The 13167-nt window shown below is 34.0% G+C and overlaps 1 protein-coding gene across 2 annotated transcripts; it reads right to left on the reverse strand.

The window, feature by feature from the left end:
- Nucleotides 1-1671: 1671 nt before the first annotated feature.
- On the reverse strand, nt 1672-11118 carry LOC131042793 (uncharacterized). Of its 2 annotated transcripts, none has more exons than XM_057976116.2 (6): nt 10354-11118; nt 8090-8316; nt 7701-7959; nt 5916-6095; nt 2331-2483; nt 1672-2173 (listed from the first exon to the last, which is right to left on the reverse strand). In XM_057976116.2, the coding sequence occupies exons 1-6, from the start codon at nt 10402-10404 to the stop codon at nt 2009-2011; spliced, it is 1035 nt and encodes a 344-aa protein (XP_057832099.2). In that variant the 5' UTR covers nt 10405-11118; the 3' UTR covers nt 1672-2008. The 2 variants fall into 2 exon arrangements, with proteins under 2 accessions (XP_057832099.2, XP_057832098.2); XM_057976115.2 differs by lacking the exon at nt 10354-11118 and adding an exon at nt 9336-9521.
- Nucleotides 11119-13167: the final 2049 nt, after the last annotated feature.

The raw sequence follows: 13167 nt of genomic DNA on the forward strand, positions 1-13167 counted from the left end.
AATCCAAAAGCCAACATGTTACACCAGGAGTGGGTTGCTACATTAATTACATCCTCAAGTTGGCCTAGAACTTATTTACAACATCCACAAGTCAACCACATGAATGAACTTTAAACCAAACATGTAATAGGTCCAATCCAAAAGCCAACATGTTACACCAGGAGTGGGAACACATTGTGCGTTACCCAATACTAACTCAACTGGTCCCAAACAACCTCTACATGCTTCCACCAACATATGCACAATGCAATACATCAAGGTCATCAACACCATCAATAAACTAGTATTGTGAGCACTATATCGACCATAACTTTCCTCCTTGAGCTCTACCTCTAAAACTTGAATAGATTTGTATTTGTGTGTAGTCCTACTTATCTTCCAAATCACGAGTCATAATATCACTGCGATAGAATGTGGTACAAAGCACTAAACCTATGTTCATACAATTTCTGAGCAACAAACATCAAAACATACCACAAACACTTCTAAATCTCTACAATAATTGAAACTACTACAAGATAATAATACTAATGACATTCTATAAGAGAGATATCCACCATAGTTGGCTCTGTCCTTCCAAAACGCAAGTATTCTAACATGACATGACATGACAGAAAGTAATTAAAATTACAGCAACCTTCTCAATACCTCAAAATCAAGGAGAACGTAATGATAAATCTAACAGCTCCCATGCCATACACCTTTGACATCAATTACAACACAATGTTCAACATAACTAGAATATTTTTCTCTACCTTTTAGTTTGAAGATTTGAATGGGTGTATTTAGAGTGGGGCTAGAAATTGCCCCACTAACTTGGGTTTTGTTTGGCCACTTGTCAATCATCCAATAAGATTTTTAGTATTCCATATTTATTTATTCTATTGAACAAAAAAATCATGAGACCACCAACATCCATACGAACTTAAACTTATAATCTTGAATTGCACTACAAAATTCATCAGACAGGCTGCTTTAAAATATTCCTAAAAAATCTCATCACTAATTGAATTTTTTAAACCCGCTATCCATGAAAACCCACCCTTGATGTATAATACCTCTCCATAATTATGAACATTAAGTCACATCTCAGTATACCATTTCAATTTAATTACAAACCAAGCCTTGCACCAGAGTTTTTGCTTTATATCGTTGTTGAGCGATGTCTGGTTGTAGTGTGTACTCATTTAGAATCCCCTCCCTCGCAGACTTCACATTCATTTTTATTTTTTAATAAAATAAAATAAAAAGCCAACTCTCATTATAGAGTGCCTATACACATGAAGTCACGTCTCAATACACCATCTCAACTTTCATCGATTACAAAGAAAACTTGCTCATCTAACTGCTTGTTTCATCTCTCTTGTTTGATAAGGTTTTGGGAGTTGTCCTCATTTGAAATACCCTCCGTCACAAAGTTTACATTTAAATTTTAATGAGAGGGAAAATATGTATATCTGTCAATTTAAGAATATTCGGCTTATGTCGCTGTTTTAAACTCATTCACCTAGCTCCTGTTATATATCGATTAGGTAAAAACATCTTCAAATAGTCAAGCATAAATCAGAGTGCACCCAACAGGATATATCAGTTCAAAAAAAATTGGTAATTCCATTACAACATATAAAAATGCAAATGCTACAAGTGAGAACAGAGGTTTAGAAAACATACTGGATCAAAACAAATTTACATTGAGAAAAACAGAATTAACTCTTCAGATTTACATCTACAATAGGATCAAACACCCACCGATCACTTTTTGAGTAAAATGGTATACATATCGACACAGATTGACCCTTTCAGAGGCCCCAGCCAATGCCCCTTCTTGACACACTTAACAACAGTACATGCATCGCCTATTCATGCACGGCAGCTGTCTGTTTTATTATGAAAACAAAGCTTACTCACTAGGTTAAAGGTAAAACTATTAGATTTTTCCAATGCCTGCTAGAATGGCATAGCAGGTAGAGTTACCTTTTTAGTATTTCTATTTTATGTCATTTCCACATCAAGAATCTCGTAGTAAGCGTTCAAGGTGAGTTCCTTTCAATAGTTTATAAACTTCTTTCCAGTTTTGGATATGGTCTGAAAGAGGCTTGGTGTGAATCTTCACATGCTGGCTTCTAAGTTCCCTTGGTTGCAGACCAAGAAAGTCCAGGATTCCCGTTATCTTCTGCAGAAATAAAAACAAATTTAGTTCATGGAAATTGGCATAATAAAGAAAACAAGATTGGATTGTTCAAGTTTTATGCCAAAGTAGCTTTTCAAGAATGGGCTGATGAATCTAAGCTCTAACATATAACTGTGGAATGCAATGAATTTCACAGAACCTCTGGCTTGCTTATGTCTTCATAATAAATTACTGTATGTCGAGTGCTGTTGAAAAAATATATTGCATCATCCATTATTTGTTGAATCCGCTGCAAATATGCAATCAGAAAGGTCACGTTCACCAATGGCTTATATTGTGCCAAAATTTCTGCCTGCAACAACCCAAAATTGCATTGTTAGCATAAAGTTGCTAGGCTAACCTTGATTCTTTGTGCGTAGAGAACAGGTTTAAAAGCAACATGAATAAAATGTGAAAGGGAAAGGGGTGTCAACCTCTATAAATTCTATTTAACAAATCTAGATAAGGTCAATTTAAGTAGTACGCAAGACCAAAGCTTTTCCTTCGATAAAATGGGTAAGGATATTCTACTTAGGCAACATTATTAAACACAGATCGAAATCTATTTAAGTCTTACAAGGAAGAGCGTAGAAGACAAGCATCTATCACACGGAAAGGCATGAAAGCAATTATTGTGAAAACAAAGAATGGTCATTTTAACTCTAATTTTAAAAAATTGTGTGCCTGATGCAAGGCACCATCACTTTTCAACTACATTCTGATCATAGTAGATCAGTAAAATTAGAATACTTAGTATATGGATTAAAGTAATTCCATTACCAAGAAGGGAATATCTGAGTATCAAAATTAACAAGAATGAAAACTAACCTATGGATATTCCAAGGAGTTTGAACATCAGAGGCAAAAACCAGTGCTTATATATATGAACAGGAGATTAGTTACACTGACCAACGAAAAAGGGAACCAATGATATTACCAATCAATATCATCCAATGATTGCAAAAGGCTTCTTACAAAAGAAAAAAAAAAGAGCCTGACAAAGAATAAAGCTGACAGCTGAAAAAGACTATACCTTCTTCAGTGCCATCTACCACAAGAACTGGCTGATTGAGAAGTTCTTTCACTATCCCACTCAACAAATTATACATGGAATGCGAATGAATGGGAAATCCTTAGGACTAAAAGTTGAAACAACGGGAAGCAAGAAGTACATTTTATCATTTCATATTTTACAAAATATGAAAAATGATTGAACTAAATTACAAATTTACATCCTTCATAACCTGCGATACCTCTTCCTGGATTCAATTAAATTGTGGACTACTAGACAAGCGTAATAAGATAATACAAAATATTCTGGGAGATCTTTTAGTCTTTGTAAAAATACATTCTACTTGTATAGAAGCATTCTCCCCATATCTGTAGGAATGTTGTTTAGTAGCCAAATAGAAGAAGAAAATCACTGCATTACAGTATTTTTTTGGTAAAAGGGGCAAATTTCCTAATAACCTCTACTAAACTTGTTGTGCTCTGGGCACTAAATAACACATAATGCTAAATGGAGCAGAGACTTAAAGAAGAAAAGGGGCAGAACTTGAATAGAAGTCCAATTTAGTTAAATTTTAACAAACCTAAGATAAACAGAATTTTCAATTTCCTTCTGTTTAAAGCTAAAAGGTTGACAAATTCAAAATGTTGGATAGAGAATAACAATTATCAAAATCAATTGCAAGGTTGCTTACACAGAAAAATTGTGAGTATTTCTGGTTTAGGCTCAAATCCATTCAGAGGCATCCTCCGAGGTCAAGCTTTGTGAACATTGGTTAAAAGTTCAACCAGGTACAAATATATGTGCAAAATTAAGTCTACAACTCAATTTTCAACCTCTGAGATGGTATTACACTATTACTAATGCTCAGCCATGTAGTGACACTGAAGATGAGACAGATGAAAGCAATGACTACTTGGGCGAAACAAATATTTTACATTAGATGAACTCTTGATATGACACCTTAATGGTTTAGGTCCTTTAGAACATACAGAGATGCAACTTTTGAGATATTGAAACAAATCTTTTACATTAGATGAACTCTTGATATGACACCCTTAATGGTTTAGGAAATACACAGATGCAACTTTTGAGATATTAAAGACATAAATTTTCTTTTTGGATGGAGATGTAAAAGGAACTCCCTTTGGTTGTATATACATCGTGATATCCCACTTATCAATTGTCCTGCTAACACAGATGTGACAAAATAATAATAATTGCTTTCTTTGTTCTTCATTCCTTCTCTATATATTGGACGTTTGGGGTCAACTGCATCCTAGCCACACAATCCATGGAACTCCAATTTTTTCCTATAAGCTTCTCTCCCTCAACAAGTCTCACAAGATCTGGATCAGATTAATTTAGTCCTATTAACAACTACAAGATTTGAAAATACCCTTGCCACATCTTTGAATCTTGTGTTAAAAGTCTATCTTTACAAAAATGAAGCTCAGGAAGACAGAGGAAACAAGCTAACATAAAGAAGAATATATGTCTTTGTTACCATGCAGCCTCTCCTCCCTAAGGAGGCAACAAGTATGATAGTCAGCATAGACAGACATTCATGCTGAAAAGGAACAAACTGTTATTACAATGGAAGAACTTAAACTTAAAATGTGATTATGGCAAAGATATCATGCAAATGAAGCTCAAGCACAACTGAAACGATACCATAAAACAATTGTTTGGCAATGTAATAGAACAAAACCAGTAATAGGGTGAAGACACAATTTATTTCAATGATATGAGCATGAAATCCTCTCTTGCATAGAAAATAGAATCTTTAATCTAATGGATATATCAATTATAAAAATTCACTGACAGCAAGCAATTCCACTATTAGAAGAAAATCAGCTAAGCCTCTTACTGCCACGCAAATCAAGAGAGAAATGAATGCTAGATGGTGATTAAACCAGAAAGCATTGTGGAATTTCCTAAAAGCATATAAAGGTGCTCTCCAATTTTATTTATCAATATATTTGAATAAAATATAGGATCAATCAGCTTCTCCTCCTTACTGTAATTCATTTTCATAATCCTTCAATCCCAAATGTTTTGCTAATGGTTGAGAAAGGAGGAGGATCAATACAAGACCCACCTTACTGACAAGAAAATCAAACGCATGAGAGAATCTATATGGCAGCTAAGCCAGATAGAATTATAGATTTGGCCAAAAACACAGAATGATACTCTTCAGATTTACCTATCAATGTCTTATAACATATTCTAACATTCATCAGTTTCTCCTTATTAAATTTATTTAAATACCGAAGGCTTTATATGTACATACTTTATAATGACTAGAAGCCTCTAATGCAAGAGGCACATTATCTGTCTAAGATTTTGTTGAACCTAATTAAACACTTTGAAATATTGCCTCATCCTGATGATGGATTGTGTAGTTTGATCTGACCCATTGATTCAAAAAAATTTTAATAGTTTTTACCAGAAGCATGCTAATTCAAAATCAAATATTAAAAAAGAAATCCAACCTACAACCAGAGAAGTGACCAGAAAGCTACAAGTCTTATTTCTAAAGGATCTTTTCTTCTCTTTTAACAAAAATAAATCAACTCTCTGCATACCAAAGCATTCACATAAATCACTACAGTGCAATAACTGCACCCACATCTATCTGAATATGGAGCAACACCAACAATACTTTGCTCTGAGTGCATCTTAAAGTTCAAATTAACCAAAAAGAAAGTATTTAACTATTTTCATGTCACTAACCTCAACTTTAGAATGTACATGAGATTGATGTGTTCCATTGAGAAGCTTTGCTTCCTTGTCAAACACATTGGCAAGGATGGACACGTATCTTCTTAAAATGTTGCGTCTGAGAAGGAAGATTACGGACACCCCCTTTTCTTCGAAATAAGCCAGAGCTTGCTTATTATATTCCATGGCACCCTGCAATGAAATAAAACTAGAAGATTAGTTTTACATTGAGCATGTTCCCTTTCTCATACTCTGCCCAACTCACAATCACATTAAGCCTAGAACGTAGGAAAGTTTATCTACAAGCTTGCACGTATATTTGCAACAAAGACAGATTGGTAAACAAAACTCAGAGAACAGTAAACCCCAACAAACAAAAACAATATTATCACCATTCAACGAAACAATTGCAAACAGAACTAATACAGAAAACTGGCACTGATTTTATAGCTGTGATCTCATTCCTTCTACAAACCCCTTATAAACTCTATTGTGCTTGACTTGACGTCTCACAGGATCACTATTATCCAATCAGACAATGTTGTGAGCAATTTTTTATGCAATTGTGTTCATTACTTTGATAGGCTTAGCTTTTTTTGGCTTAGTTGAGAAATGATATCTATATGGAATCATTCTGTATGAGTTTCTATTTCGTCTCTTTAATGTGCACAGTGGAGCACTTTATTGTGGGTTATTCATTTCTCAACTCACTTCAAGATTTCATAAGCAAGCATCGTTCATCACTATATTTGTAGCATATTGTGTATGCAAATTAAAGGCCAACCATTGCTTAGGAGTTGAGTCTATTGAAATTTTTTGCTCCTCATTAAACTAACTTCTTTCTTTTTCTAGAATATCAACAATGCATTCTACTGGAATCATCCGTCTCAAATTGGATAGAAAATAAATCAATAAAACGTAGTGATTAAATATTTTAAGATTTGGCAGTGACTAAAGACAGCGTATGCAGTGATTTAATGGTTTTGTATTTGATGGTGCCTACAGTGTAGTTCAATGGGTGTTTTCTTATTCTGCAAATCTGCCCTGAAGAGACTAAACATAATCAGCAGTTGACCCATAGGTGAACCTAGAATGAGTGTCTTAATCTAAACAGCTCATCCACAGGTTTTCTAGTAGTACTTTCTGCTACTGAAACAAGCCAAGATTTTGGATGTCTACAGTTTCATTTTCAAGTGACTCACAGAGCACCTTGACATCACTGCCTTAAGATACCAAAGTGAGAGGGCATTTCAAGGAAAGCTGATAAACTTAACTGTCAAAATAATGAAATTCTAACTATTTCAAAAAAAAAATCTCCTTCTAAATGCCACTAACATGGATTCAATTATCAATACAGAGATTGATGGCATATCAGACCATCTAGCAGTATTCTTATAGAACAAAACAGTTGGAGCCAGTGACAAGTCCCAGGAAACTTTGGTGGAAGAGTTAATATTGTTTTGAGGCTACTAAGCCTGTGAGATTAACCCTTGCAGAGAACTGACCCTTCCATGCATCTAACCCGAAGAAAGCAGTTGAAAATTTGAATGAGAAGAAGATTTTACAGAAGTATCTCTCCAAGAAAAACAGTTCCCATGCTCCACTTAAATGTAAACATTGTAAACAAACCAGCATTATAAAATCTGATCAGCAGAAAATTGCAAACACTGGAAGTGCAGAAAACAAATAAAAGGAACAAATGTATATGCCAATTTGATTAACATCCTAAAACCTCATAGCACAAATAAAACTAACTAGAATTACAAAAACCTTTTTAATAGTAGCAGATTAATTTACCTGGTTAAGCATCCATTTGAATCCAACAGCTGCAGTGCAATCATTCTTGGAAGCACTACTATTCCAATCCAGATTATACACTACATCCAAAACCTTTTTTATGGAAGTAAAGCTTTCCCTTCGGATCTCATTTGCAAATATCTCTCCATGTGAACTGATGTTTGGGTGGTTATTGAGAAGTGTCTCAAACCACCCACTTCCAGATCTTTGCATAGTTAATATCACGAAATTGTGTACAGGAGTGCAAGAGCATTCTTTTCTGCAAATTAATTATACAAATAAAAGCAAGTAAACTGTCATGCCCCAAATAAATATTCAACAAAATTATCAGCCTTGATTGATTAATATCACAACATAATGTAAGATATAATCATATTAGCACTGAGTACCTGCTATAAGAAATTGGTTGAGGATAGTGGACAGGAAAACTACGAGCATGAAGTTGCTGACAATGTACATGATTTGTCTTGTTCTCCGGACAAGAAAGATTTTCTGATTTTCTTTTGGAGATACTCTGATCAACACCCAGAAAACACACGCATATTCCACTGACTCCAAGCACCAAAAGAATAAAGAGTTTCCATAACAATGGCGCTTGCTTTTGCACATACTTGCCCTGCACATAAAATTCAACTTGTCATCTAATAATTTTAAAACTTTTCCCGTCAGAGGGATGAGGCAAAAATTAGTAGGCACAGATTATCAATTAAAATTTAATTTTTGCAACTACAAGTGTGTATTTGTCTCTAAAACGTCACAAGTTCGTCCAGACTGAAACCACCCAACAGAGCCTGAGATATAAATAAAAGATTTACAATCATGTCTGTGTTTGCTCAAGAATTCAAAATCAGTACCTCAGGCGAAAGTTAACAAGTTAAATTTGTCACCAGCAAACTGAGGGCAGTGTAAGTTTAAACTTGACTATCATAAATATCTACTATTTGGCAGGACCTGTCTTTATGTGTATATGATGTTCAATATTATAGATCACTCAAGACAGCACTACATCAATTTGATAAATCACAATCCTAGACGTGGCACTATCATGGCATAACTGAAGTGGCAAAAAGAATTGGCAAAAACGTAAAACCACGTAAGTTCCCATAGAGCCTACAGAAACCAAACAAACACTAACTATATGTTCTTACTTTAGTACTAAATCCCTCTATTTGCTAGGTTTAATTTTGTTTTTGAGTTGATGGGGCTTAGGGATAAAATGCTAACCAACACTTATAGGGTACTCAAATTTAAAGCATGGTTGGTGACAAATTCTCCAGGGCGGAACAAGGGTATGGTCACAGGCCACAGCAGACTCTCTTCTGTGTACTTCACAATAAGATCTATCCTACCCTCTTGAGGTTCTGCTCAAAAGAAGGGCTCAAATCTAACTTAAAAATAGTATTTCATAAGAACAATGAAGGGATCAATCTGGACTACAATCTAAGGTTCTATGGTTTATTACAAATTCATGATGATTTATCCCAGGTAAAACTAAGGATGATTGTTTTGCAATTGAAGTCCATAGTTAAACTGGCACAGGTGGGCGTGTCATCTAGATCAACTCGTGCTAAAAATTCATAAGTAGTTTCACTTGTACATGTTAAAAATGATATTACAAAAAAAATAATTGGTCACCTTTGGCCCATCCTTAGCGGACTCTAGATGAAACAACATGCTTTGCCCTACAGGTTTAAGGAGTGCGCTCTGAGCCTTTGAGAAAACCATCCATATCATGAATGAAGATAACCATTACATGGATATGGACACATGACAAAATTTAATTCTGTAAAATACACCCAACATCCACCACAACCAATCTGCTGGTCAGAAATATAATTCATTTCCAGCCACATAAGGCACAAATTGAGCACTATTTCACTGCTCGGCAGTGTAATCTGACTGCAAAATCATCAGAGATCGCAACACTGCCAGTTAAGACATACTATTTCCAACATAAAATTTCAGCGCCGAGGCATGTCTAATTTTAAACCCTCCTAAACCCTAGAGAAAAATAAAACCACCATTCCCGACACTGACTGCTTGGGGGTATTCCCTAATAATGCACAAATTGATAGGCGGTATGAATGGAAATATTCAAAATCCGGTAACTGTATTCCAACAAGCCAAATTATAGTGATATCTAAAATTAAGTTACGTAATCATGGACAAATTTTCAAACACTGACTCCCTCTCGAAAGCGAGTATTTTCAAATTTGCACAAACTGCTTGACGTTATGTATTGAAACAACATTGAGAAATCTGTGTCCGTGTTCCAACAAAAATAAAATTCAGTAATATCTTAAAATAGGTGGAAATAGGCATTTCCAGCAAACACTGATTGTGGGCACCGGACAATGTGGGCATATTTGAGATACAGCCATAACTGACTGTATGAAACAGGTATGCATCAGTATACAGAAGACTGATATCTGTATCCAAATAAGCCATACTACATTACATATACAGTTAAAAAAACTTATCTGCATTCCAACAAGCGAATGCAGTTAAAAAAACTTATCTGCATTCCAACAAGCGAATGCAGTTAAAAAAAACTTATCAACATTCCAACAAGCGAAGCTATAGCCATAAGAAAACTCCACAAACCCTTTCAATATCATTAAAAACAAAAGTTCAATCGATTTGAACTACTCACAGAGAAAACCTTGGGACATCGTGAAGGCGAATCAAGCTCTCCAGCTCCCATCTCCCTCACAAGCCCCGCATCATAAACATCACAATGTCATATCTATCTCCACCTTAAGATCGACTGGCACTCATTCCAAAGAGCGCAGTAATGGGCGGACTTCAAAATGCGGGCTTCAGATGGAAACTCTACTTTTATATTCTTCCGAGACACAGGGAACCTCGAAAAAACCGTTCTCCAACAGAGCCCAAATCCGACGTCGACAATTAAAATGACTTCAATACTCATAGCCTCTGCGCCATGAGCATCTCACAGCGCACATTAAATGCCAGGAACGCCGGCCGTGTGAGTCGAACCGGCGACCGCCTCTGACTTGTTCGGCCGATCGAAAGAGGAAAAAAAACGATTAGCTGGAAACAATTCACGACAGGTACTTCATTACGAAGATAACAGAATGGCGTCCACGGCACTGTTGCAAAGATCGAGGAGATTTTCACACAGCATGTGAGTGATTTAATTATATTTGAAGACTTTAACTCCTCGCTGTGTTCGCCCGCGCTGATTCAGTCGAGGTTGCCTTGGATTATGTTTTTCTCGTCTGTTAATCTGATTTAATCACAAACCATTAATTTAATAGCTTGAAATCGCCGTTGATTCTGACTGGGCTTGAGTTGGTACGCATTATTATGTCTGATCTGTGGGTCTGGTGTCGGGACCCCTGCAAAATTTTGCCTTCCGTGAATGAAACGTTCCTCCATTACACGTTTCATAACATTTTCAAATGGATTTTACACTGTTAGATTTTTTATGGCCGTGGGATATTACCCATGTGGGCATTTAGGGAAGAGGTGAGGTGAAAATTGTCAGATTTTTTGGGGATTTACGATTTACAGTGGTAAGAAAATTATTGTTTCCCCCGCACATCAAAGACGTTAACCTCTGGATTGTGCAAGTATACTTTTTACCAGTTGTTTGACTATTTTGGGTCAATTTTTCTTCATGTTTAGTTTATGATTTGGTTAATTTTTAAATGTATAAATTATTGGGCACATTCACTCATGCTTATCCACTATTCATTTTAATTGTAATTATTACCAATAAAATATATAATAAGTTATAGCAATACATTTTTAAGTAAAAGATAGTCATGAGTGTCTTTAATGAAAGCGAATGTATGTGGTTGTTTCAAATTTATGTATATTTTTTAATATTTTATTTAATTTTTAAATATATTTTATCATTTTTTTTTCATTATGATGATGGTAGATTGTAGTGTATTTAGGATCCTAAACTTTGATGAGAAAAAAACTAATCCAGATGCAGTTTGGTCAATTTAATTTATTTTATATTATTTATAAAAGTGTTTTAATAAATTAAATATTTTTTATGTATGATTTTAGTATATAATTTGATTATTTCAATATATTTATTTTGTTTTTAATAATTTGTAAAAGTATTTTAATAAAATAAATATTTTCAATGTATAGTTTTAGTATATAATTTCATTATTTTAATGTACTTATTTGATTTGAGATATTTATCTAGTATTTTGTTATGTTATTTTGAATTGGATCATGCTTGTGATTGTCTCCTAGACTTAATCATGGACATGATTGTGTCATTTTTACTAAAATTTAATTTCCTAATTTCAAGGCCAACAATATCAAGATTTACTTGTTACTAGTCAATTTGACACCAAAAGTTTGAATTGTGCATATGGAATTTATGTATAGATCTCTGTATATAAAAATAAAATGGATTTTGGAGGTTAGCAAATATTATATAGTATATAGTAGTTACTATTAGTTGGGTGCATATGTTTTGTAAGTTATCCCACTAGTTAGTTAGAATAAAGTTTATATCTCATATGTATGGGATAGTGGCAACATTGTCTTTAGGAAAAATATGTATTGTAATAACTTTCAAGTGGAAAGTGTGAACATATAAAATTAGAACAAATAAAAATTGAAATTGTATTTAAAAACTTATTGTTCTAATTTAACGTCGTCTAACTTTCAAACTAATTTGATGAATTTATTAGTTGATCTTTCATTTATAAATATTTGTTAGCTATTTTAATCAATTAGTTAAGTGGTTGATTTCTTTTGTTTGATATATCATTATTTTATTAACTTAATTATGGTTATTTGATTGTTTTATTTATTTACTTTGAATATTTGTAGATGGTAAATTATTTGAATTAATAAAATAATAACGATTATTTAATCAAATTTATTTTAATCGGGTGAATTAATTAATGCAAAAAAAAAAAGTTTAATGAATGGATGTTGATAGGCGTCAAGACGGGGGTGATGTTATGGAAATGAGTGTTAGCAAGGTTTCAGCAAAAAAAATCTTAGATATTTGCAATTGCAATGTATGCTCTAATGGAAGGTTGTTCCTTGAAGTGGGGCTAAAGAGATATCAAGAAAAGTATTTTGTTTCTCTTATTTCTAAATATATTCATGTATACTACTTTTTATTAATCTTGTAGGTTCATTACAAGTGATATGAAAGGTCTTTCTAGGGTTGTTTTTGCAATTAGTGTTATCAATTTGGGGTTTTTTGCAACTATCCACCATATGCTCTCACCTTCACCCTAAAGGGATATTGGCAATCAAAAAGTGGTTACAACCATAATTACACTAAAATCTCTTACTTGAGTTTTTCCCAATTCTTTTTCCTTAAAAGTAGTTTATTTTTCATTTTCAAGTCAGAAACCCTATGTAAAGGGTTGTCAAATATCCTTACAAGACTTGTCAATTCTTAACTAAGCTAGATTCCTCATAAAAAAATTAGTGAACTTAGTAGTATTTTGGCTCT

This window comes from Cryptomeria japonica, chromosome 10 (genome assembly GCF_030272615.1).
Source record: "Cryptomeria japonica chromosome 10, Sugi_1.0, whole genome shotgun sequence".
Classification (NCBI taxonomy): Eukaryota; Viridiplantae; Streptophyta; class Pinopsida; order Cupressales; family Cupressaceae; genus Cryptomeria; species Cryptomeria japonica.

Coding starts and splice junctions, on each gene's coding strand:
- LOC131042793 (XM_057976115.2), bottom strand. CDS start 9,434: ATGATATGGATGGTTTTCTCAAAGGCTCAGAGCGCACTCCTTAAACCT. Junction 2,484..5,915: donor ATGTACATTCTAAAGTTGAG/GTTAGTGACATG, acceptor GGGTTGTTGCAG/GCAGAAATTTTGGCACAATA. Junction 2,174..2,330: donor AAGACATAAGCAAGCCAGAG/GTTCTGTGAAAT, acceptor TTATTTCTGCAG/AAGATAACGGGAATCCTGGA.